Genomic DNA, 22486 nt, shown 5'->3' with positions numbered 1-22486 from the left:
GGGAAACCAAGCAGTTTAGTGAAGTTAGATTTGCAATGATAGTAATTGGCATGCCACAATTGTAGAATTAGTTTAACATCCCATGTTGAAAACGGACAGTGTTATTTTTCAGCAGTTTACAGGCTAAAGGATGTTCCCATTTTGTCCTAAAAAACATTCAGCAGAATAGCTGAACTATAGCCATTAATAGCCCTGAAAGACTTGCCTTGAGGCGAGGAAATTCAAAACTAAACCCACATTTACTAAATGAGATAGTGATTTCTTTCTACATACTAACCAACCCCAAGTTTTCTGTTAAGTCTTCATGGTACTTGTGGCCTAAGAAGATTTTATGAGGCTAGCAGCTGAAAGTAAAGGCCCATTAGTCAACAAAAATACCAGAAGGTTTTGAAGGCATCATCTGTATATTAGCAACTAGGATGAAATAGTAACTCTTGCTGTATGTGAATATTAATAGAGATGAAGTCGAAACGGACCAATGCAGTAATATCTGTGAGCATTTTGAGGAGAGTGCCTAACATTGTCTGAGCCATCAAGAGTAGATAAGTTGTAACCACCAAGACATTCTGTCTAAGAATCTGAGCCAGGCATCTGGAAATCATGACAAAGGGAGGCAATGTGTAAATGTGACAAATACATGTCTATGGAAAGAAGATACTATAAAAATGGGCAATAGTGAGCTCAAACATGAGACAAAGATCTATTGGCAACAAGCCCCAGTGACAATTCAGTGATTGAAAAACTAATGGATGGCTCTTCCTGTTCTGTCATGAAGGTATCTGAGTAGCAACCTCCCATCGTATTAATGCCAGGAAGAAATTCTGCTTTACAGAAACTACCTTTAATGTATGTATGTATGTATGCATGTATGTATGTATATATTATTTCTGTAGCACTAACAGAGCCAAAAGGCAGTGGACCAATTTTGGTGAAAAAAGGTAACCATTTTAAGACCTAACACATTGGTACCTGTGGAATTGGGTTACTGAATAAGAAGAATCAAACATAGGTTTAACATTGGCACCTAGAACTACTGACTGTAGTTCTGGGATACTCCTGTCCTTAGGGATAGGGGCAATGGACATGTATCGTATTTTTCACAGATCAAGACCGCATCAGAAAGAATGGAATCATTCCGTTGTCATTGTCTGCTCAGTGGTATTGTAGTTATCATAAAAATACATTTGGACATTATATAAAACATTAAGTTAATTGCTCATCTTGTATTCTACCTCCATACAAGTCAAAGGACTGTAGTCGTATTCAAAATCCCTATGAGAACTAACTAGGGACATGGACTTTTATTCATCCCTCCCCCTTTTTCTCAGCCCCCGCTTGATGGAACACCCAAAACTTTCCATATATAACAAGACCCCATAAGACACTTTTTGGGGAATTTTCATGAAGATTTATCAAAAGATGCTAAGGATATAGCCAAGTCAACAAAACTATAACTATCTACGACTGACAGTGGGTAATATATATATATAAAACATATATAATATATATATATATATATATATATATATATATATATATATATATATATATATATATATTACATAGTAGCGGTCGCCAGTAGGTAGTTATAGTTCAGACCTAGTTTCTCTAGAAAAAGCATTTTTTTACTTGCCTGTATCTTTGGCACCGCTTGACAAATCTTCACAACATTTCCCCCAAAAATTTGACAGTCACGTCAGCTGCTGTCTGGAAAGTTTCAGAGTGATCCGTCAAGCGGGGGCCAAGAAAAAGGGGGTGTTAATGCTAATTCCCATAGGAATTTTGAACAGGTCTACAACCCGAACCACTGGACGGGATAACACCAAATTTGGCAGAAAGGTTGCTCTTGGTCCAGAAAGCACCCTTTTTTGTGTAAATCAGTTCAGTAGTTTTTGAAATATTAAAGAAAAACAAAATTTGTAAATAGGGACGCGAAGGCTGTGCAAACCCCTCCGATCTCGTGATGAGATCTGGTTGGCTTCAGCTGAGTCCCTGCAAAAAAGATAAAAAAAGAAAAGGAGCCTGGGTATGGACACCCTGATCTCTTAGCCCTAGTGCTGGGGTACTAGAGTCCCCCCCCACCCCACCCCCACAAGAACAAAAAAGCACCTTGTTAAAATTTTCAGCCTGAGCTGCCGCGGATCCACTGAAAATTAAAAAAGAAACCAAGTGCACACTCCTGCGCTTCTTTTAGTGAAGCCCTCGAGTTGAGTAGGTCCTGGGGGCATTAGAATTTTGGATGTAGGGGGCACCCAGCCTCCCCACAGCCCCAGGCACCGCCTCTCATTGTTTAATAAAATACGGGGGTCACCATGCTCCCCCGCAGCCCCGGACACCGCCACCTCCCCAGGGCTACAACTAAAGAAACTGCAGTGGCGCCATCTGGCCCCCTGCAGCCACGGGGACCACCACCTCCCCGGGGCACCTTGTTTAATAAAAAGTCAAACAGCTCTCCCTCACTGCAAACCGAGGTTTCCGTGTGGCCCCCCACCCCCAAAATCACATTTTTTAGAAGGCCAGACCCTGGGGCATTGGGTCCCTGGGGCCAAAATCACCCAGGTGAGGGGGTGCCATGTGGACCTGTGGCCAACAGCCCCTGCACACAGCAGCCAAAGGCCAGGGGGTTGAGTGGTTAGGGGTGTTGGCCACAGGGACTGGTCGCATGGCCTAAGGCCATGTGCAGTTGTGGTCAGAGTAACACATAGTAATGAAAATTACTTTACATTAAAAAACCTGTAGAAATTCACTGAAAAAAATAAAGGTTACTGGGACGTTATGGTTAGGCTCACATTTTAAACGTACAAAACCATAGAAATGTACCTTTTATAGTTAGAGTTGTCTCAAGTAACTATAACTTGCGCCCTAAGGTAAATATAACTGGTGCCCTTGCTAATTACCCCACAAATTACAGCACTCATCACTTCTTTGATAGCATCACTGGTAATATTGATGTAATATTTGCAGTAAAAAATGTTACGAAAAAACTGTGCATGGCAGGGGCGCGATTTATAGTTACCTTAGTGCACAAGTTATTGGTACTGGAGATAACGGGTGCATTTCTATGGCTTTCTACGTTTAAAATGTGAGCCTAACTATAACGTCCCAGTAACCTTTGTTTTTTCAGTAATATAGAAGATAGATAGATAGATAGATAGATAGATAGATAGATAGATAGATAGATAGATAGATAGATAGATAGATAGATCAAAGGTTTAGAAATCAGAAGGGCCACAGTCCTGTGAGCTGTAATTTACATTTCTACGTTTTAAGCCAAGCACCAAAGATTCTGACTTCTATATGAACAATACGGTCAACCATTCCTCTTTAAAGTTTTTTACACCTGGGAAGAAGTGTCCTAAGTGCAAGACATAAAAACATTTGGGCTGTTTTGGGGCCAACAATTAGTAAGTTGTTCCAGTGCTAAATCTATTCTGCAATAGCAATGTATTTTGGTCATTATTGTGTCCCGCCGTGCCTTTAACCAAAATGTCAGTGCAGAAAATATAGTAGCAGGAAAGGAAACCAATGTCCAAAAACAATGTAAATTTACAGAAACAAAGCAAATAAGAAGCAAAACTGTCAGAAACACATTGCAGTTAAGCCCAACACACTATCTGATATGCAATAACAAACGCAGTTCAAACACACTTATATCAAAAGATTGCAGAAAGGAGTGGTGTGGAGTATTTACCTTGTGGCTGAGCAGCAAGAACAGAGGCTGTTAGTTCCTGGTGGCTGCTGTAAACAGACTAAGCTTAACTGGTGATTTAACTTTCTTTCCCTCAACCCATAGTTTGTAACCCATGGTTTGGTGGGAAGCGTCAGTGTTGTGTTTGCTGGCTGCAGTAATAAAAGTAGCAAGTTAAGAAAGCATATTATGAGCCTTCTCTCTTGTAATAAAATGTCTTTCCTTTCCACAGACGTAAGGATTTGGGGGGCTGGAATATAGACACTAACAGCTCCATTTGCTTTCGCTTGCAAAAGAAATGGAGCATAAAAGTGTGAGCAACTTCCACTGGGAAAGTTTGTACATACACTTGAATGAACACTGTCACCTGACATGGCAGCCGCATGTTTACAATATTTATAGGTTTTTGGACAACATGTTGCTTTGGTTGTGTCATACTACAATGCAAGTAAAAGGGTACAGATGATTGAAAAAGTATGCTACAGGTGCCAATGTAAACTTGACGAGCGTTATTTGGAGAAAATATGGCTCCAATCCACACATCTGGATAATGGCAATGTTTGAGATATCAGGATGTAAAACCGTGATAGTGAAGTGCATCAGAATCACAGCGCCAGTTCCTGGAAGAGGCAGCACAGCTGACCTTAGGCCTCTGGCCCATGAAGAGTAACAAAACATGGGGCTAGTCACTGTGATAACGCTATGGGTGGCGACAGCGTTGCTGGATGCTAGATTTCCAGGCTCGAGTTGTGAACGATGCTGGCTGGAGTATGATTTGGGATGAGTATTTTAATGACAACATTGATGTCCTTATCACAGGTACCTAGATTTTGTAGGCCAATGATTATAAATGCCATTTACCAAAGTTGTAAACTGGGACTGTTGTCTTTTTTTGTTTTGGCTGCTGTCTTCTTTTGAAGATTTTATTGAAGAAGTTATTGCTCAAGTGTTTGAATGTTTATCTCACTTGATTGAATAATTCCAATGCTTGCTGTCTACGTTTATTATCTCTTTAACATTTTGAACCCTTCGGAGAAAGGAAGCACGTCCATCAGCTGGTACGTTTTAGAGAGAAAGGATGATGAAGGGATAGCAGAGAAAATTGAACGAGCGTGCCGTTTTCCACACCATATGTACTACACTTTTGACAGAATGCATTTAAACAAAATAGAAATGCAGGCACCCATCTTCCTTTGTGTAAGCAATATTTACTCAAAGCTGGAGCTGCATGCAGTGCAAACAGGTTTGCCTAGAGCAAAGGCAGCCCCATAGGTGCATTCCTGGAAGGGAAACATCCCCAGCCACGACCACGGAACAACAAAATCGTGAACAATGAAAGCGGAACAATGCTTTCGGTACCCACAACTTCGTTGTTCTGTGCCTTAACTACCCATGTGCTGAACAACGCACATGCGTGGTTAAGGCACAGAAGAAGGGAGTCGGCTTCGTCGGAGGACGCGATCAGGTAAGTCGCGCTGGGGCTGTTTTAGGGGTGGAGGTCGCTGTAGTTTTAGGAGCGGTGGTGGGGTAGTCGTGGTATTTTTAGGGGTGGGGGAGTCGGGGTATTTTTTGTTTTTAGGGGCAGGGGTAGGGGGTCGGGGTAAGTGGGACTGGGGCCATTTTAGGGGCAGGGTGGGGGGTCGGGGTATTTTTCATTTTTAGGGACAGGGTTGGGTGATCGTGTAGTTTAGGTTTTAGGGGGTTGGGCCGTCGCTGTAGTTTTAGGGGCAGAGGTGGGGGGGTTGGGGTATTTTTTGGGGTGGGGTAGTTGTAGTTTTTAGGGGTGGGGTGGGGAGTCAGGGTAAGAGGGGCTGGGGCTGTTTTAGGGGTGGGGTGGGTGGGGGTCGGGTATTTTTTGTGTTTAGGGGCGGGTGGGGGCGGAGTAGTTTATGTTTTGGGGGTGGGGGCTCACTGTAGTTTTAGGGGCTGTGGTGGGGGTCAGGGTATTTTTCGTTTTTAGGAGCGGGTGGGGGTCAGGGTAGTTTAGGTTTTAGGGGGATCGCAGTAGTTTTAGGGGTGGGGTGCTGTAGTATTGGGTTTGGGGTGGGGTTGTCGCGGTATTTTTAGTTTTTAGGGGTGGGGTAAGGGTAGTTTAAATTTTAGAGGGTTGGAATGTCGCAGTAGTTTTAGGTGCGGGGTGGGGGGTTGGGTATTTTTAGTTTTTAGGGGCGGGGTGGGGGTTGGGGTAGTTTAGGTTTTAGGGGGTGGGGGTCGCAGTACTTTTAAGGGTGGGGGTCGGGGTGTTTTTAGGGGCAGGGGTGGAGGGGTTGAGTTAGTTTAGGTTTTAGAAGGGGTGGGGTGGTCGCTGTAGTTTTAGGGCTGGGGAGGGCGGGGTATTTTTGGGGAGAGGTGGGGGGTCGGGGTAGTTCAGGTTTTAGGGGTGGGGCGGGGGTCGTGGTAGTTTTAGGGGTGGGGGTCGGGTATTTTTAGTTTTTAGGGGCAGGGTGGGGGGTTGGGGTAGTTTAGGTTTTACAGGGTGCGGGGGGTCGCAGTAGTTTTAGGGGTGGGGTGACTGTAGTTTTAGGGGTGGGATGGGGTTCAGTTTTTAGGGGTGGGGGTTGGGGGTCGGGATAGTTTAGGTTTTAGGGGGTTGGGGGTCACTGTAGTTTTAGGGGTGGGGTAGTTCAGGTTTTTGGGGGTTGGCGGTTGCAGTAGTTTTAGGGGCAGGGGTGGGTGGGTTGGGGATTTTTTGTTTTTAGGGGTGGGGGTTCGGGGTAGTTTAGGTTTTAGAGGGGGTGAGAGGTCATGGTAGTTTTATGGTCGGGTGGGGGGTTCAGGGTATTTTTAATGGCGGGGTGGAGGTCAGGTATTTTTTAATTTTCTGGGGGTGAAGGGTCGTGGTAGTTTTAGGGGCGGGCAGTTTAGGTTTTAGGGGTGGGGGTCAGGGTAGTGGTAGAACTGTTTTTAGGGGTGGGGTTTCACATGCTGGAACCACGCATGCCGTTCTACGCATGCCTTTACCAGGAACACCTTTACAATGAAAAAACGTTGTTAAGGCAATCGTGGTAAAGGCATTCGTCATAACAACACAGTTGTTGTTCCGACCATGTTGTTTAGGCATGTGTGGTTCCAGCATTTGTGGTTCCGACTCCTATTTGTGATTTAGACTTCCCATATAGAAAGTTGGATTCCAAAGCGTTTTTCTTGTTAGCAAAGGGCAATCATGTCTTGCCATATATAGCAAAGATGGTTTTGAGCCTGGCCCTTAATTTCTGCGTGAGCCCATATTTCCTACCCTTTCACATCCTGAAGTGATAGTTTAATTGTTCATAAATTTCCCCAGTTTTGGCATTTTTTTGCTGCCATCCTATTGTATCCTCATATCTTGGTAAGGGTAAAACAAGCGATTCCATGCCATTACTTCTACACAACTCATGGTCTGAACAGTTGTATGTGGAGTGTCCCCCCCCCCCACCAAAAAACAGAAACAGATGTCGGTGTATAACATTAACTAATACATGTAATTCAGCCCTACCAGCCTTTCAGAGGAGAAATGGCCTAATGTCACTATGGGTTAGTCCAGCTGTGGCTCTTTAGATTGCTTGAGGAAAGCTAACAAATAATTATTTTGAACCTTTAAGGCAGCAAGGGCCATAGAAGCTGTGGGTTCGCTGGGATGTGCAATATTATGGTTTGTGTTCTTTCTTAAAGGAAGGGGCCAATCTTTAAAGCCCCTATGCACTCATCCAATACCAGTCAAGTGTGGGGTTCCCCAAGGCTCATCACTTCCTCCCATCTTGTTTAACATATATCTTTGCCAACTTGCTATCATTATCAAGTACTTAGGTTTGAGAGTAGTCCAGTTAACTGGCCATTAAGTTGCTTTCCAGTTTGCTATACTGGACGGAAACTCAATGGTCAGTTTACATTGGATAAACAACTTTCTGAAGCACAATACTTCTAAAACATAATTATTGCTTTTGGGTCATACCCCCCTCTGGATGTCTGTTCGCTAGCCTTCATGCATAGGACAAGCACCCACTATAGTGGATAAAATAAAGAGCCTTGTTCTTTTTTGCTGGCTAATTGATAAAGGAAGGCCCTGCTTTTCCAGATGAGATATGTTAAAATAATCTCTTATTCCAGCATATTTAAGGGCCTGTGTGATTAATGTGACTGTTACTTCCAGACCGGACTATGCTAACTCATGCTGTCTTGGTCTTCCATTATCCTATGTAAGTTGCTCTGTTTTTGCCAGAGGGCCTTTTATGGGTCCATCCCTTTTATTTTGAAAGAAACTGCTGAATAGGTATATTCCTAAGTGGTGTCTGATGTCTATCTCTTTGCTCTGCTGGTAGTTCCCTGGTTCTCAAAGTGAAAAGTAGGAGAAAGGGGTCTCTATTGGTTCTGGTTTCCTCAATCTGGAACATCCTTTCTATTTATCTGCTTTTGAAGTCACAAATTTGAGGTATTAAGGAAGGCCCTTAAATCCAACTTTTATGCTAGACTCGCTGCTCCTCTCAACAGTTTGTTGGGTCAAAGCACTGTGATGCTCCAGGGCGAACGTTTTGCAGTATATAAGTTCCTCGTTCTTTCAAGGCTTGATTTAGTCCATTCAGCTTGCATTATCAATTCTCTCTCAAGAGATGGCCTTTCCATTTGATGCCTGTAAGGGGCTTTGGAGAAGTTTTTAATGCTTCATAACATTTGTTGGAGGGTAAAACTGTCTTTATTGTCATGTATACTCTTTCTGCTACACGGCACTCATCACTGCTGACTAAAGGCCTGATTTAGATCTCACAGGATAGAATACTCCATCACAAATGTGACAGATATCCCGTCCATCGTATTGTGAACCCCACAAGAAATAATGGGCTTCTAATGTGGCAGATGGGATATCCATCATGTTTGTGAGGGAGTATTCTCCTCTACTGAGATCTAAATCAGGCCCAAGTCTGTCAGAGACAAAGACACAAAAACAGAATGGTTCAACAGGAAATACATCATTTCAGAGCATTGATCAAACAAACATTCTCATGAAAGTCTTGGGGCAGTCATAGTGCCCTGAACTCTCCTCCTACAGCAGCGGTTCTCAACCTTTTGACTTCTGTGGACCCCCACTGAATCCCTACTGGAAGCCGGGGCCCCCACCTAAGCAATTTCTACAATTTGACCCTAAAAACAATACACAAATATACAGAAACAAGTATACACCAAACAAGTACACAAATTGTGACATATTTTATTTAATTCACTAACAGAAAATATGAAAATGGATATTTGAAATTTTAATGGGAAGATTGGAGTTTTTCAAAATATAGTTTTATTTCTAGAACACAATGTAATATACTACACTCTAGGACTACCACAGCTGAGAAACTCACAACTAGCAGATATCATATATTTGAGACAACCAATAACGTTATAGGCATGACATGAACAGTAGATTCACTCCCACAGTACCTTGTTGGGTGTTTATGGACGCATAAAAAAACCTACAATTAACTGACATCACACAGCTACCTAGACACCGGACAAGAGCAAGAGACCTTTTAAACCTCAGATGTTGTACTGTGCAGGAGCCGCCAACCATAACACAACTTAACATGGGTTGATTCAGAAAGCCCCAGGAAAAAGGAAGAAATTAGCTCCTACCAGAGTTGTGGCAAATATTAGCACAGCAGATGCAGTGGCGCCAGACCCAGGATCTCGAGGGGCCTCTGAAAATTTCTGATAAACAATACTAGAAGAACTCACTCAACTAGACATTCCACTTTCACAGATTTGTTTGGCCTCTTCAATATGTAAAGATTGCAAATGTGGAATTTTTACCTTGCAGAAAGTCTGCATGTGTGAAGGTGGTGCACGTGCATTTGCAGTTAAATTTTTTGTTTCTCAACAAAGAAAATATTTTCCCCATGGAGAAACCACTTCCTCTACAACCACATTAAACATGGGTTACTCACTTCTAAGTCCCACACTGGAAATGCAATTACCTTTTCCTTTGAATGTTTTCCAGTGATTCAAACTACATGTGAGAGTTATGTGAATATTCACAAGTGTACAAATTTCTGGGTGAAGGTGTACTTTGCCTGCAGGCCCATCCACAAATGACCATGAAGTCCACTCTAACATCCATTAGCAAATTCAGAAAATCCACTACTGTGGTGGAATTCCACATTTGAATATGAATTTACACACATAAAATACTGCAATTTTGAAATTTACATTTTGCAGTGTGGTCATTTCACACACTTCAGTTATGTTGTGTTAAGTTTAACTTAATTGTACAAAATGCTTTATGAAATGGAACAATTGCTCCTAAATGTATCAGACTTGTTATGTTTTGCCTCAGACAGCACATGTGTTGGCAGCGAAAGCTTTTGTTAACAAAAAAGGCCTAAAAACAGGCTTAGAGCGTACCCATTACTTACCATTGGTTGGCTTCTATGTCACTCTCGCCTCCTTGTTTCTTAGCCTTTTATTTGTCAGCACCTCCTGCTTCCTCCCGGGGCTTCAGTGTTTGTCCCTGCTGATGAGCATGGGCCTAGTACAGCTTTCTATTTGGCCACACTCTCCTGTATTTTTTTATTTTTTTTACTTTTTGCCGTGCACCCTGTAAGACTGCATGGCACTCAACAGTCTGTCTCCTTCCCCCGCTCCTCCCTCGTGTTGCAGTCCTTCCTTCCCTCCTTCCTCTGTCTCTTGTTACTGCTCCCTCCCGTGCACCTCCTTTGTGTTGCTTTACCCCTCCCAATGTCTGTTATTGCTGCTTCCTCCCGCCTTGCCCATATTATTCTCATGTTGCTTGCCCCCACACTTTTTTAGTCATATTGCACACCAGCATGGGCTGCTGTGCAACATGGCTTAAAGAAAATAAAGTATGGTTACGTGGTTAATGCTGGCTGAGTCATAGTCTATTTTTTATCTTTACTTTACGCCATGTTCCACAGTCACCGTGCTGCTGTGCAATATGTCTAACAAAACATTGACAAAGCCAATAGATCTTGCATAGACTAAACCTGTTTTCTGCGCCAATGCTTGTTTAAAAAATACATTCCATATTACTGCTGCCAGGTCTTTTGCTACAGCATAGAGCTGCAGCCCTCCTAGAAAGTTTACTTTTGTTGTTGCTGGGAATGGCATGTTGGTGATATATAGGATGTTTTCATTTTAATGTACCTAACAAAAAGTGAATTTTTATAGACCGCATATTATACCTTTTATTACTTACTATGGACTTGCGTGTTTTCTTTTTTAAGGCACATAACTTGCTTAACAAAGGAGAAAAAGAAGAAATATTTAATTTTCTCTCCAACATTAACTTGCTGCTTCGCTCTTAACCTTGTCTCTCATCTGTCTCACATTTATGTCTTGGTCCTTTTCTTTCACTTATTACTTTTGCTTAGCAGCACTCTCTTCCATTTTCTCCATCTTGCCTCTCTCTTACGTTTCCTTGTCCATCTTGCTCCCAGCTTCTCTTTCACTTCGTCCTTCTCTCTAACACCTCCCCCTCTCTTTCCACATCATCTCCCTCTGCCCAGTTAACTCTCATCTGTCCCTTTCCTTTTTTAATTCTGTTCCCTCTGCCTAGGTGCTCTCCACATTCAGTGCTTAATTTGAGCCAGTGGCTTCTGCTGTTTGGCACCAGCACTTAATTCTTAACACCAGCTCTTGCGACAGACAGCCACATGGTGGTACAGTTGTCTAATTTTGAAATTAGCGCAACAGCATTTTCTTAATCAGTCAATATACAATAAAATTAATAATATCTGCCGCCCACACACTTCCTATACCTCTGGGTAGCCTGGCATAGTCTGAATTGTCACACTTGTAGGAGTAAGGTGTCGGCATTGGCCGTGGGCAGTGCAAGATGTCGTGACCTCTTGAGAAGGGTTCTGGCACTTACCTTTATTTATTTTTTTCAAGTTAAGCACCACCTGTCTTTAGTTCTCCTTCAGTCTCCCATCTTTGTTTCTCGCTCCCTGATTCCCACACTCTCTGCCTCAATCAGTTGCACACTCTCTCCTTTCGTTTCTCTCACTCTCTGCCCTCGCTCTTTTTGTCGCCCATCTCTCTCCCTCCCTGTCACTCTCCTCTCTCTGTCGCTCTTACTTCCTGCCTACCTCGTCTCTGGGCCTCTGTCGCCCCATGTCTCTCTCCTGTCTTCCCCTCTTGCTGTCTGCCTATCCCCTTCTCTTCCTTGTTAGTGTCGCCTGAAAGGCCCCGCTGCCTGACTCGAGTTAAACAGATTAGAAAGCGCTTCTTGTTCTTTTGTCTATGCACGCACTCTGCTGTTATTGCTTGCGCTGCCTTATCAGCTCTCCTCTGTACAGCCGGATATTAGAAGGTGCCCGGATATGAGAGGGGTCCAGCGACTCCGCCAAGCTTCCTCTTATCACTGCCCTATCTGTGCTCATCGGCCTTACCCCCTCCCACAGACTGAGCGTCCCGCTGATAACATACGTTTCTTCTATATTTCGCAGGCGTTGCATTCATCCCAGCGAGCGTCTCCTATCTGATTGGGACTAATGTTTTCGGGGTGCTGGCGCATAAAATGGGGAGGTAAGAATTCACAGAGCGCTAGCCTCCTCCCTCAAAGTGGCGCGCAAGCCAGTCCTTTTAATGATGACACCGGCCTTTTATGCAACACCAACTGAATTGTCTTCTTACATGTAAACGCGGATCACCAGGGTTAGCTAAAAACTGGTTGTATAAGAGTTACGTGCGGACTGAGTTCCACCCAGCACCCTTCCCCCCTTATGCACACACATCTTTCACATCCCCATTGCATTCTCTTCTCACAAGGGAGGACCATACAACCCACCCTGTCTTCAAATCATATACCCTTTCCACTTAAAGGCCCATTCACTGCGTCTGCATGGAAAAGTATGCTTTTGAGTCCTTCAGTGATGATGGTGCATGCATGGTTGGTTCTTAAAGCTGTATGGATGTAGTTTCATAGTTTTGGGACACCCAGGGAAGGACTGACTTATTGTTCGAGATTTCTTGGGATCTGAATTTCCAGTCAAAACAAGTCCACACTTGGAAGTCTCTAGGACCCACCTGAGATAATATATTTTGTGGGCTACACAGTTTGGTTTTCCTCCATGCAGCGCCTGACAAATGACAGTGACACATCCCACTCCTCCAAAACCCATCACATAAAACCTGATATCCAAAAGGAAATACCCTCCATGAATTCTGCCCTCATACCTTGGTGAACAGCACAATAACCTTGAACATAATTCACACATTACTGGACAACTTTAATGAAACCTTCATCAGAGTGTTTAACAATCATTAGAACATTGGAATGTTGGAGCTCCATTGAAAACAATGGAGTGCTCAGGCATCTAATGGCAGGTAGAAGCCTGGCGCTCAAATGTTTTGGTTGCTGTGAACAAAGACCTCACAGAGCCCGAGGTTATTTCAATCCCCTCAGGCTCGGTGAGGCCTTTGTTTTATTTATTAGAACATTCTGCCCTCTAATAGCCTACTGGCATTTAAGTCCAGCTCCCTTGTTAATGGTGGATCGGGTTAACGCCGGAGCTGCCCTTTAATGGCCAGTATATCCTGATACGGCAGGCTATAAGTCTATATTATCCTAGACAGACCTTCACAACAACCAGCCCATCACCTCAATCTAGGATGTCTCTTTCCATTTGATCTTTAAAGACAAAAATGAGGTCACTCTTTCGCAAGTGGTGCAAATAAACACTCTACATCTTGTATAATATAAAACTCTCATGAACCTCCGAACTAAAAAAATGTAAAATCTACATAGTTTAAAGATGTAATAATCTCCGCAGTCCGACACTTGCTCATACCATTAACATCCTTCTCTTCCCACTCCCCTCAGTCTGCCTCAGTCTTCGCAGCTTATTCCTCCCCTAAAATCACAAATATTCGACCCACTACAGACTCATTGTTATCAGTCGGTGTGCAGATAGATTCTTCTCTATCCCCTCCTCTTGTCATACTGAACACAATGTCCCAGACCCGAGGCACATTCAACAAGGAAAGTATCACACTGCCATCATGAATAAAAATGGCCGTGGAGGAGGTCTAATGTGTCATGATACAATACTTGCTTTATGTATGGTTTGCTCTAAGGGTAGGGACATTGTAAAAGAGCATGAGTAATCAAGCAACTTTGGTATGATTGGTGGTCTTTCATGTGTAACTATGATCATAAGTGTTTTGGGAGTTTGTTTCATTGAGGTGTAACCACAAGTACTTTTGTATGAAGGAGACAGCAGGGCTCCACAAAGGAATAAGTTATTTATTTTAAATATAAATGTAAAATGCAGCTTCCGACAAGGTGCATGCAAAATACTTGAAATGGCTGTCCAAGGTAAAGACAAAGAGAAAGAACATCTGTTAACTGAGATTAAAAGAGGTTATGTGTAGATGTTAAGTGAGATTAGAAGATGATATGTGTATGTATTTGTATAGCACACAACTCACCCTGGAGGGTATCCTGGCTCTGAAGCTGGCAGTAGTCTGGTAGGTTTGTGGAAATTTATGCGGCTGTTAAGGTATGTTGGACCAATGTTATGTAAGGCTTCGTATGTGAACATGAGAAGTCTGAAGAGTGCTCATTTGTGGATTGGGGGCCTGTGGAGTCCTTTGATGTGTCGGATGATGAGAGTGCAGGGTGGAAGTATGAGGGTGAGTCTGGCTACTGAATTTTATATGGTCTGGAGTTTTCTAGTCAGTTGAGCGTTGATTTCAGCATAGATGTATTGCTGTATTCCATCTTGCTGATTATAAAGACTTGGGTGATGATTCTGCAAGTGTTTTCTGGAAGCCATTTGAAGGTCCTACTGAGCATTTTGAGTGTGGGAAAGCAGGATACACAGACTTTGTTCACTTGGCTGGTCAAGGTGAATTGGTTGTTGATTACTGTTCCATGTTTTTTGTTTTTTTGCGTGGGTTGCCAAGAGGTGTATGGGTCTGAGCTCGGCAGGTCACCATGTGGGATCCCAGAGCGAGGTGTGATTTGCCAAAGATTACTACTTTCATCTTGTCTGTGTTGAACTCGAGGCAGTTGGCTTTCATCCATCTGGTGACTTTGGTCAAACAAGTGTAGAAATTGGTCTGGGTGTCTGCTTTTTGTCAGAGCGGGAGAGTATGAACTGGGTGTCATCAGCTTAGGATATGATGTTGTTTCTATGGGTGTGGATGACGCTGGCGAGTAGGGTCATGTAGATGTTGGGCAGTGTGGAGCTGTGTGAGGATCCCTGTGGAAATCCACAGATTAGGTTGACGCCATCTGAGGTAAAGGGGCCATGCTGAGTGACTGAGATCTGTCAGGGAGGAGTAAATCCAGCAAAGTGTGGGTCCTTGGATTGTGTCTTTGCAGTTGTTGGACAAAAATGGGGTTGGAGATGCTGTTGAAGGCCACAGAAAGGCCCTGCATTTGTCAAACAAGGGAGGGGAGGGGCACACAAAAAACATTTTGTAATGGGAACTTTTGCATTCCATGGTCATACTCAAATGAACATTAGCTGCATAATCCTAAATTGTAAGTAGTAAATACAGGTGTAGATGGAGTAATAAAAAAGCTGCAAGTCATGCGTCCATGCAGGTGAAAGTTAAATCCATGAGTACATATATGAGGAACATGCAAGTGCAAGTCGTATATGAGTCTCATTATGTAAGAGGCTGAAGGTGTCACACTAGAGAAAGGACCACTTTTGCAAGAGCACTCTTCTAGTCACATTATGCATAAAAGTAAGCTTCATGCTAGAGTTAAACATGATGGCAGGTGGCTTTAAGAGATGCTGTGCCTGAGGCATGAGAGGAAAAGCAACACATATTAGGAAGAGCATACCATACCCAGTCACAACCCTAGTCACAGTTGTAAAATGAGTAATGAGTTAAAACTTCTTAAAAAAGGAAAGAATAAAATAATAATTTGGGGGAAAGCAAGAGGATGGGGAGAGGTCATGGTCAATGTCTTCCCACTCCCCATTTGAAAAAAGGATGGAGATAAACAGTCTTCATAGGAAAAAGAAGTAAGGATGTGCATACTGACTCAGAACATGGTAAATAAGTAAGATTTGAGAGACTACATTATTTTCAAACATTCATCGCAAGAACACCAAATAACCAAACATGACTAAGGGCCTCATTACGAATGTGGCGGTCATTAGACCACCACACTCGCAGTGAGGACTGCCACTGTTATGGCAGTTCAACTGTCACATTAAAACCCTGGTGGTCAGACTGCCAGAGAACAGCCAGCACCGCCAGGATCCATGATCCCGGCGGCCTGGCGGCAGAGACCAAGCTGACCCCGTCAAAAGCTGCAAATTTTATTGTGAGAGCACATGGGAATGGAGTAGAAAGTAAACAGGGTCACTAATTTGTGTTCAAGCTGGAAAAGTGTTGATCACCAGAACCAGGGGTTGCATGGAATAAGCCAATGAGAGCAAAATAATAACAAAGGGATAATAGGTGCTACCCCCGACTAACCTTCACTGAATTCCATGAGCTAAGCCAATATGCAGTACAATGACTAAATCCATTTTGAATTAGCCCACATTCAATGGAGGTACCTGACCACAGTTTAATTAATTAGAACATTGGCAGGCGAGATGCAAGACAAACATATGGTCAGAGCGGAGTAGGATACCAGTAAGCAGCACGATTTACACAGGCAGCTAGGAACCCCGGGGCTGATAACCTGCTACACTGAAACTTACTAGAGCTCGGATGTAGTTTCTATTCTGGAAGCCTTCATATTGCGGGATCCCATTGTGATATAAGCACTAGTGTATAGGTAGAAATACAGAAGATGATGCTTCCTGCTTTCCACTTGTTTGTAAGTTGTCTAATTGTATTATGCTTACGTTAGAAGTGAGTTTTATTTTCTCTTTTTTCCATTATATATCCAGGAGGACTCGTCAACAGTCACTAGCAGCTGTTTATCATGACATGCTCTTATATGTCTCCCAGGTTACAGGAAATTTTCTTGTCTTTCCAGGTGGCTCTGTGCTCTGCTCGGAATGATAATTGTTGGAATAAGCATTTTATGTGTGAGTACCATTTTGTATTTTAACAGAAGAAACAACAGAACTATCTCCTACATACTTCAATATTTGGCACAATGTGCACAGGATAAGAACAGACTGGTCCTAAGACAACCCAACAGTTTGTACAGTGGGGGCTTGTACCTTTTTAAAGTGGTGGGGCGAGGGAAGTGCCCCATTACTTTGCAAAAAAAATAAAAAATAAAAAAACACCCCCACCCTCAAAAACCCCATCATAAACCCTAAAGCCCAAATAACACTATTACACAGACACCACGCACATGCACTACACACTTACATGCACTACACAAGTACATAACATTACACACATGCATTACACAAACATTACACATAAAAAAAAGGCACTTACCCACGGGCTGCATGTCCTCCCCCATGTGCTTCTGCTCTCCCACGCCAAAATATCTCCCCCAAACAATTCAGGCGGTGCTTTCATGCTGTTAACCAGCATAAAAGAAGCACCTAGATTGGATGGAGCATCCTGGTTGGATGCTGCTTCAGGCCCTGAAGGCCAGTGTCTGGTCTCCACCCAGTTGTCTTAGACAGCTTAGTGGAGAGCTTCAAAGTGTGCAGGTCACTTTGCCTGACTCAAAGCAGCTGACCAAAGTGACATGCGCTCCTTGAAGTGTCCCTGCCAGGTACTGCTCCAGTCCACTGCTGCCAGAAGCAGAGTCAGTCCTCTGTTGCCGGCAGCAGAGAACATGCCCAGTATATTTCTGGGCTGGTGTGAGCTGCGGGAGAAAAAATAAAATGGCAATGAAGTCTTTTCATTGCCATTCTATTTTTTCCTGCGCAGCTCTCAGCGGGCTGAGGGGGTGACGCTCCCCCACCCTCGAGAAGAAACCGCCACTGAGTTTGTATGTAGGGTTTTGAGATAGAGGCTCCACAAAACTTTTAACGTTCTTCAAATATTTCAAAGGATTATTCTATGTGTTGGAAATTAGCTTTTTCTCAAGGCCCACACAGAGTTTTGCGTTCTGTTGCTGAACCCGTATTTTGTTAGCCATAGCACTCTGAGTTTTACCCCTTCTAACCAGAAGTCAAGTGCTTGTGCTCTCCCTTTCAAACATGTCAAAACATTGCTATACACCTAATTGGCACATTTAATTTATTTATAAGTCCCTAGTATATTTGTAGTATTCATATCCAGGGCCGGTAAATTAAATGCTGTTAGTGGGCTGCAACACTCATTGTGCCACCCACTAAAGTAGCACCGTAAAACGTCTCCAAGGCTGCCCTTGAAGTTTGAGTGTACATTTATTAAGTTTTAATTTGACCTGGCAAAATATGCCTTTTGCCAGGTATAAACCTTCATTTTCAAAACATATACATTATCCCTAAGGTAGGCTCTAAATGCCCATTGGGCAGGGTGCATACTATTTTAAAAGTAGGGCATACACATTTAATATTTTACCTGCACTGGGAGTAAAAAACCTCCAAAGTAATCTTTCAGTGTGGCACAGCTGGATCCCCCATAGGTTAACAGTGATTTACACTGTTACCTTTAATAAGTGCTGCATTTGGTTCAGAAGTAGCTAAAATGGTTTAAGGATCTATTTTAACAGTGATTTAAAACTTAACTTAATTGTCATATCACACTCTATATTACTATGTTGGAAATTACTTTTAGAAACTTGCCATTTTCCTGCCTAAAACCAAAAGGCTTTCCCACCAGTGTCCAACTGCCAGCTGACCCCTGGTGGGTCTCCTATGGTGATATGTGTATTGCTCCTAGACAGTAAACAAAGGGCCCTGGAAGTGTGGAGGGGTATACCTCCCTTGACAGAGTGCCCCAGGAGCTACTTTGCTCAGCCCATTTCTGACCTTCAAAGGATTCCTATCCTTATTACTGACAGATGAAGCTCACAACTAGGCCTGCCTCCCCTTTCTCTCCCTAGTCGGACACCACGTCCAGTGGGCGAAGTGAAACTGACCAGAAATGGTTTAGGGAGTTGACAAAGATTTACCCCAACCCACAGGCTGACACTGGGCATAAAAGTGGACCCACAGACTTCTCCTCAGAACACACCAGGACCTGTGAAGATCTGAAAAAGAACTGTGCTGCTGTCTGAAACTTAAAGGAAGACCGGTCCTGCTTGCCTTGAATCCACGGCCATAGATGTGAATTCAAGGGTCACTTGGCGGACCAACCATTTAAGCTATAGAGACACAACAAGCTTCCAGTGTTCCAGAGGCCTCTCTCCCTGCAATTGCCTGGCTGGCCAGTTCCAACTGGACCTGCCCTGGATCATGCTCCTGGGCTGTGTTGGAGTGAGTCCTAACCCCCATGTGGTGCTTCTTAGGTCTTGGACACTTGGTTGGTGTTAGAGAGTGCTCCTCCTGTCTTCAGACAGCAATAATGAGGACTTAGAAACATTTGATCAACCGTCTGCCTGGAGAACCAACATAGACTGAGGTCAAAGCTGCTCCGGTCAAACCCTTAAACAAGTCAGCCTCAGCTTGCTTTTTTCTCAGCTGAAGGAGATCTGACTTCCAAAAAAGTTTCAGAGTCCAAATTTGGAGGGCTTCGTCAGGACAGGCACCAAGCAGCTTATAATCACCATCAAGGCCTTCCTGGGCACAAACTTCACCGGCCCTTATTTTTTTTCTGATTATGTTCCAATTATCATGACTTTAGTGAAATGTGGTGGTCTACCGTTTGTTAGTGATGCATAACTTTATCAGGAAACTTCAAACTGGTTCAATCTAACACAGAAATGCGGACTGAGAACGACTGCCAAACTCATCCATGCTTCATTTATTTTCTAAACCTATTCTAAACTACCTTCTGTAAGGGTGTATTCCATGGTCTACTTTATTCACTATTTTGGACTGCATCACGTCTGCCAAGGGACAATTCACACAAGAACTGGATCATCTCCTACCTTTCCTCACAAATATGCTTAGGGTATTAGAGGCCATATAGAAAAAGCCCACCACAGAAATTGTAGCACCCCAGGAAGCTGCAATACAAAGTAACACTTTTAGGCAGCAGGCAAACCCCAACTGAGTGAAGTTTCAACAAATATTTGTGAAACTCACAACCTGGTTATTGTTAAGACTGGATCCAGACCCTAAGCCTGACCAGAAGCAACATTAAACATGCCTTCTCACCGTCCCAAGCAGCATGCACATCTTAAAAATCTTGATTCTAACCCACCTAGTCAAGCTATATAATAGCGCAAACTCAAGGCTCACTTTCTTGAGAAGAATAAGCAAGAATGGCATCAGAAAAGATGCAAAGCCAGCAATAAGAGAACCTGCTGCATTATCAACCCCATGCCACAATTCTGGAATTAAGGGCCTCATTATGTGGTGGCAGTTGGACTGGCTCAATCCTGGCAGTTGGACCGCCAGATTACGATCCTGGCAGTCTGATCGCTAGGAGACAGCCACCTCTGCCTGGATCAGGGATCACAACTTTACTTTCCCCCAGCATTTTCATGGCGCGCTCCCCACCATTATAAAAGGCTGGCAGAAAGGCAGACTTGGGGACCCCAGGGGGCCAGACAGTGGGTATTCGGAAGGTGATGTGTGTGACGGCATGCAAGGCCAATGTTGCCACACTGATTCCACTGGGTTGACCAGTAGGAATGTCATAATATGACGTTTCTGCCGGTCAGCCCAGCAGAAACATCGTAATATGATGGTGGTTATGCCGCCATCTTGTCGGCCACCTCACCACCACCATATTGGAGTTTGGGCGGCTCAACTGGCAAACTCATAATCATGCCCAAAGTTTTGAATTGACAGCTACATTTTTGAGAAAGGGGCTACTGACAGTAATAGACAAGGGTCTTTATGTTAAACTGCCACTGACTTTGAACTCAGTTCACCTTTGGATTGCTGGGTTATTTACCTGCTAAAATGATCAGGACAGGTTTTGACTCTAACTCGCATCTGATCCTGATAGTTTGAGAAAAAAAACTAATCTTGCATGGTGCTCAGGTTAGAGAGAACAGTTGTGGCACTGGCTTCCATTCCATCAAAATCTGACTATCCCGTAGAGCATGGGTACTCACAAACATTTTCCCAGGGGCCGCACTGTTTGGTCTGTGATGTGACCGAGGGCCGCTTTGATGCCAGCAGGGCGGCGGTCGGAGGGCTGCTACATCTGGTGTCTGAATTGCGCAATGTGAAACCAGAAACTTGGATATAAACCCGGGCTTCTTCACTTAACCAAATTGTGTGATCCTAGGCAAATGTTTGACTTCACTTTTCCTCCTTTTTCTTCATCATTACATATAAGCACTTGAAATACATCTTCAGGATGTGTACTGCAAAATACATTCTATGTCTGATTTAATAAAATATAATGTTGTTCATGTACAATAGAAACCCAGCCCTCCCAAAGAGTTCACAGAACAGCTAGCTTGCCACTTAGTTCACATTGTTGTCAGGGTGTGGGAGAAAGGCGGATGAAAGTTTCTTAATTTATGTTTTAAAACTATCACTCTAAAAATACATCTCAATGCAGTGATATCATTGTGTGTACTAAGGTGAAATGGTTGTGCAGGTTAATGTAATTTTGAATTTCAAACAGATCATACTTTTATATCTTTGCTGCAGGATGTCTTTAATAATGAAGGTGTTTCTGAAGTTGATTTCCAGGACACCCTAGTTACTCCCTTTTCAATTAGCCTCTAATGAAATACTTGCCCGTTTAGTTAGCAATGTTTAGTGCTGGCGCCAAGTCAGATAAACAGCAGCACAGTGATGCTGTTGACCTGGGGGCCGCATGTAAATGGCAGGAGGGCCGCATGCGGCCCCGGGGCCGTACTTTGAGTATCACTGCTGTAGAGTGTCCCAAGGATGAAAACTGTTTAAAAGCCCAAATAGTCCTTCTTTAATTGAGCATATGTAATATTCTTACACATACTTCTGCCAGTGAACACCACATACCCACTCACATAGACCTCACTATGGCAAGAGAGACAGACATCAGGAAGAATTCCTTATTTCTTTCAACCCAAAAGAAAACAGTAGTTTTCAGATTGTGATTCATGGCAGTAGACAGGTGAACATTTGAACCCTGAAGCATATAAGACTCCAATTCTGGTCATCCTGTACACTCAACATTGGTTCCTAGGACGGAAGCGGACAGAAGGAGGGAAAAGAACACTCTTGGACAGGGCAGTGTAAAGGCAACATGCGGGGCACAGACAAGATGCCCTCGAAGTAGACTCCACATTTACACAGGAGCAAAATAGAATAAAGCATCGGTTCTTAACCTGTGGTCCTTGCAACACCTATTAAAAGGGTTTGCTATTTAGAAAATTAAGTAATATAAGCAGATGAAAAAAGTACATACACAGCAGAAGCAAATTGAATTTTTTAAAATTTGAAATTCAAAGCCAAACCAGAATCTAATATGGATGACTGGTGGTTTCAATTGAACCACTGGTATTGACTAACAAAAAGAGAATGCATTAGAACCAAACAAGACTAGGTGATATGCTAGTCTTTAACATATCTCTTTGTCTTTTAACGATAAAACAAAACTTAGAAAAGCTTCATCCTTCCCAATAAATTTGTTTTGTGAATTAAAATATTCCAAAATCTTTGTATTTGCTTGATGCTTACTTGTTTCTGTATTACTGTATGTTGTTTTGAGACAGACTCAAATCATAGACATTACGTACTTAGTCAGGTGTCCCCAGCATCCAGCAGTGATTCAGTGGGGGTCTACAGAAGTCAAAACGTTAAGAAATGATAGCATAAAGTCATTAGCAATATATGGCATTTCTCTTTCTTGTGATTGTACCTTCTTTGCTGCAATGTACTGCACTTTCTGACCCAC

At 43.1% G+C, this 22486-nt stretch overlaps 1 protein-coding gene across 1 annotated transcript in view; it reads left to right on the top strand.

The window, feature by feature from the left end:
* Positions 1-22486, top strand: part of SLC18A2 (solute carrier family 18 member A2) — a 347766-nt gene that overhangs the window by 277861 nt on the left and 47419 nt on the right. Inside the window, exons 11-12 of the mRNA XM_069239257.1 lie at positions 12115-12193; positions 16623-16674. Coding sequence (XP_069095358.1) covers positions 12115-12193; positions 16623-16674 — 131 coding nt within the window. The remainder of the gene's footprint in view (positions 1-12114; positions 12194-16622; positions 16675-22486) is intronic.

Source organism: Pleurodeles waltl, chromosome 6 (genome assembly GCF_031143425.1).
Source record: "Pleurodeles waltl isolate 20211129_DDA chromosome 6, aPleWal1.hap1.20221129, whole genome shotgun sequence".
NCBI lineage: Eukaryota > Metazoa > Chordata > Amphibia > Caudata > Salamandridae > Pleurodeles > Pleurodeles waltl.
Note: the sequence above shows the minus strand (reverse complement) of the source record. Positions and strands in the feature narration are given on the sequence as shown.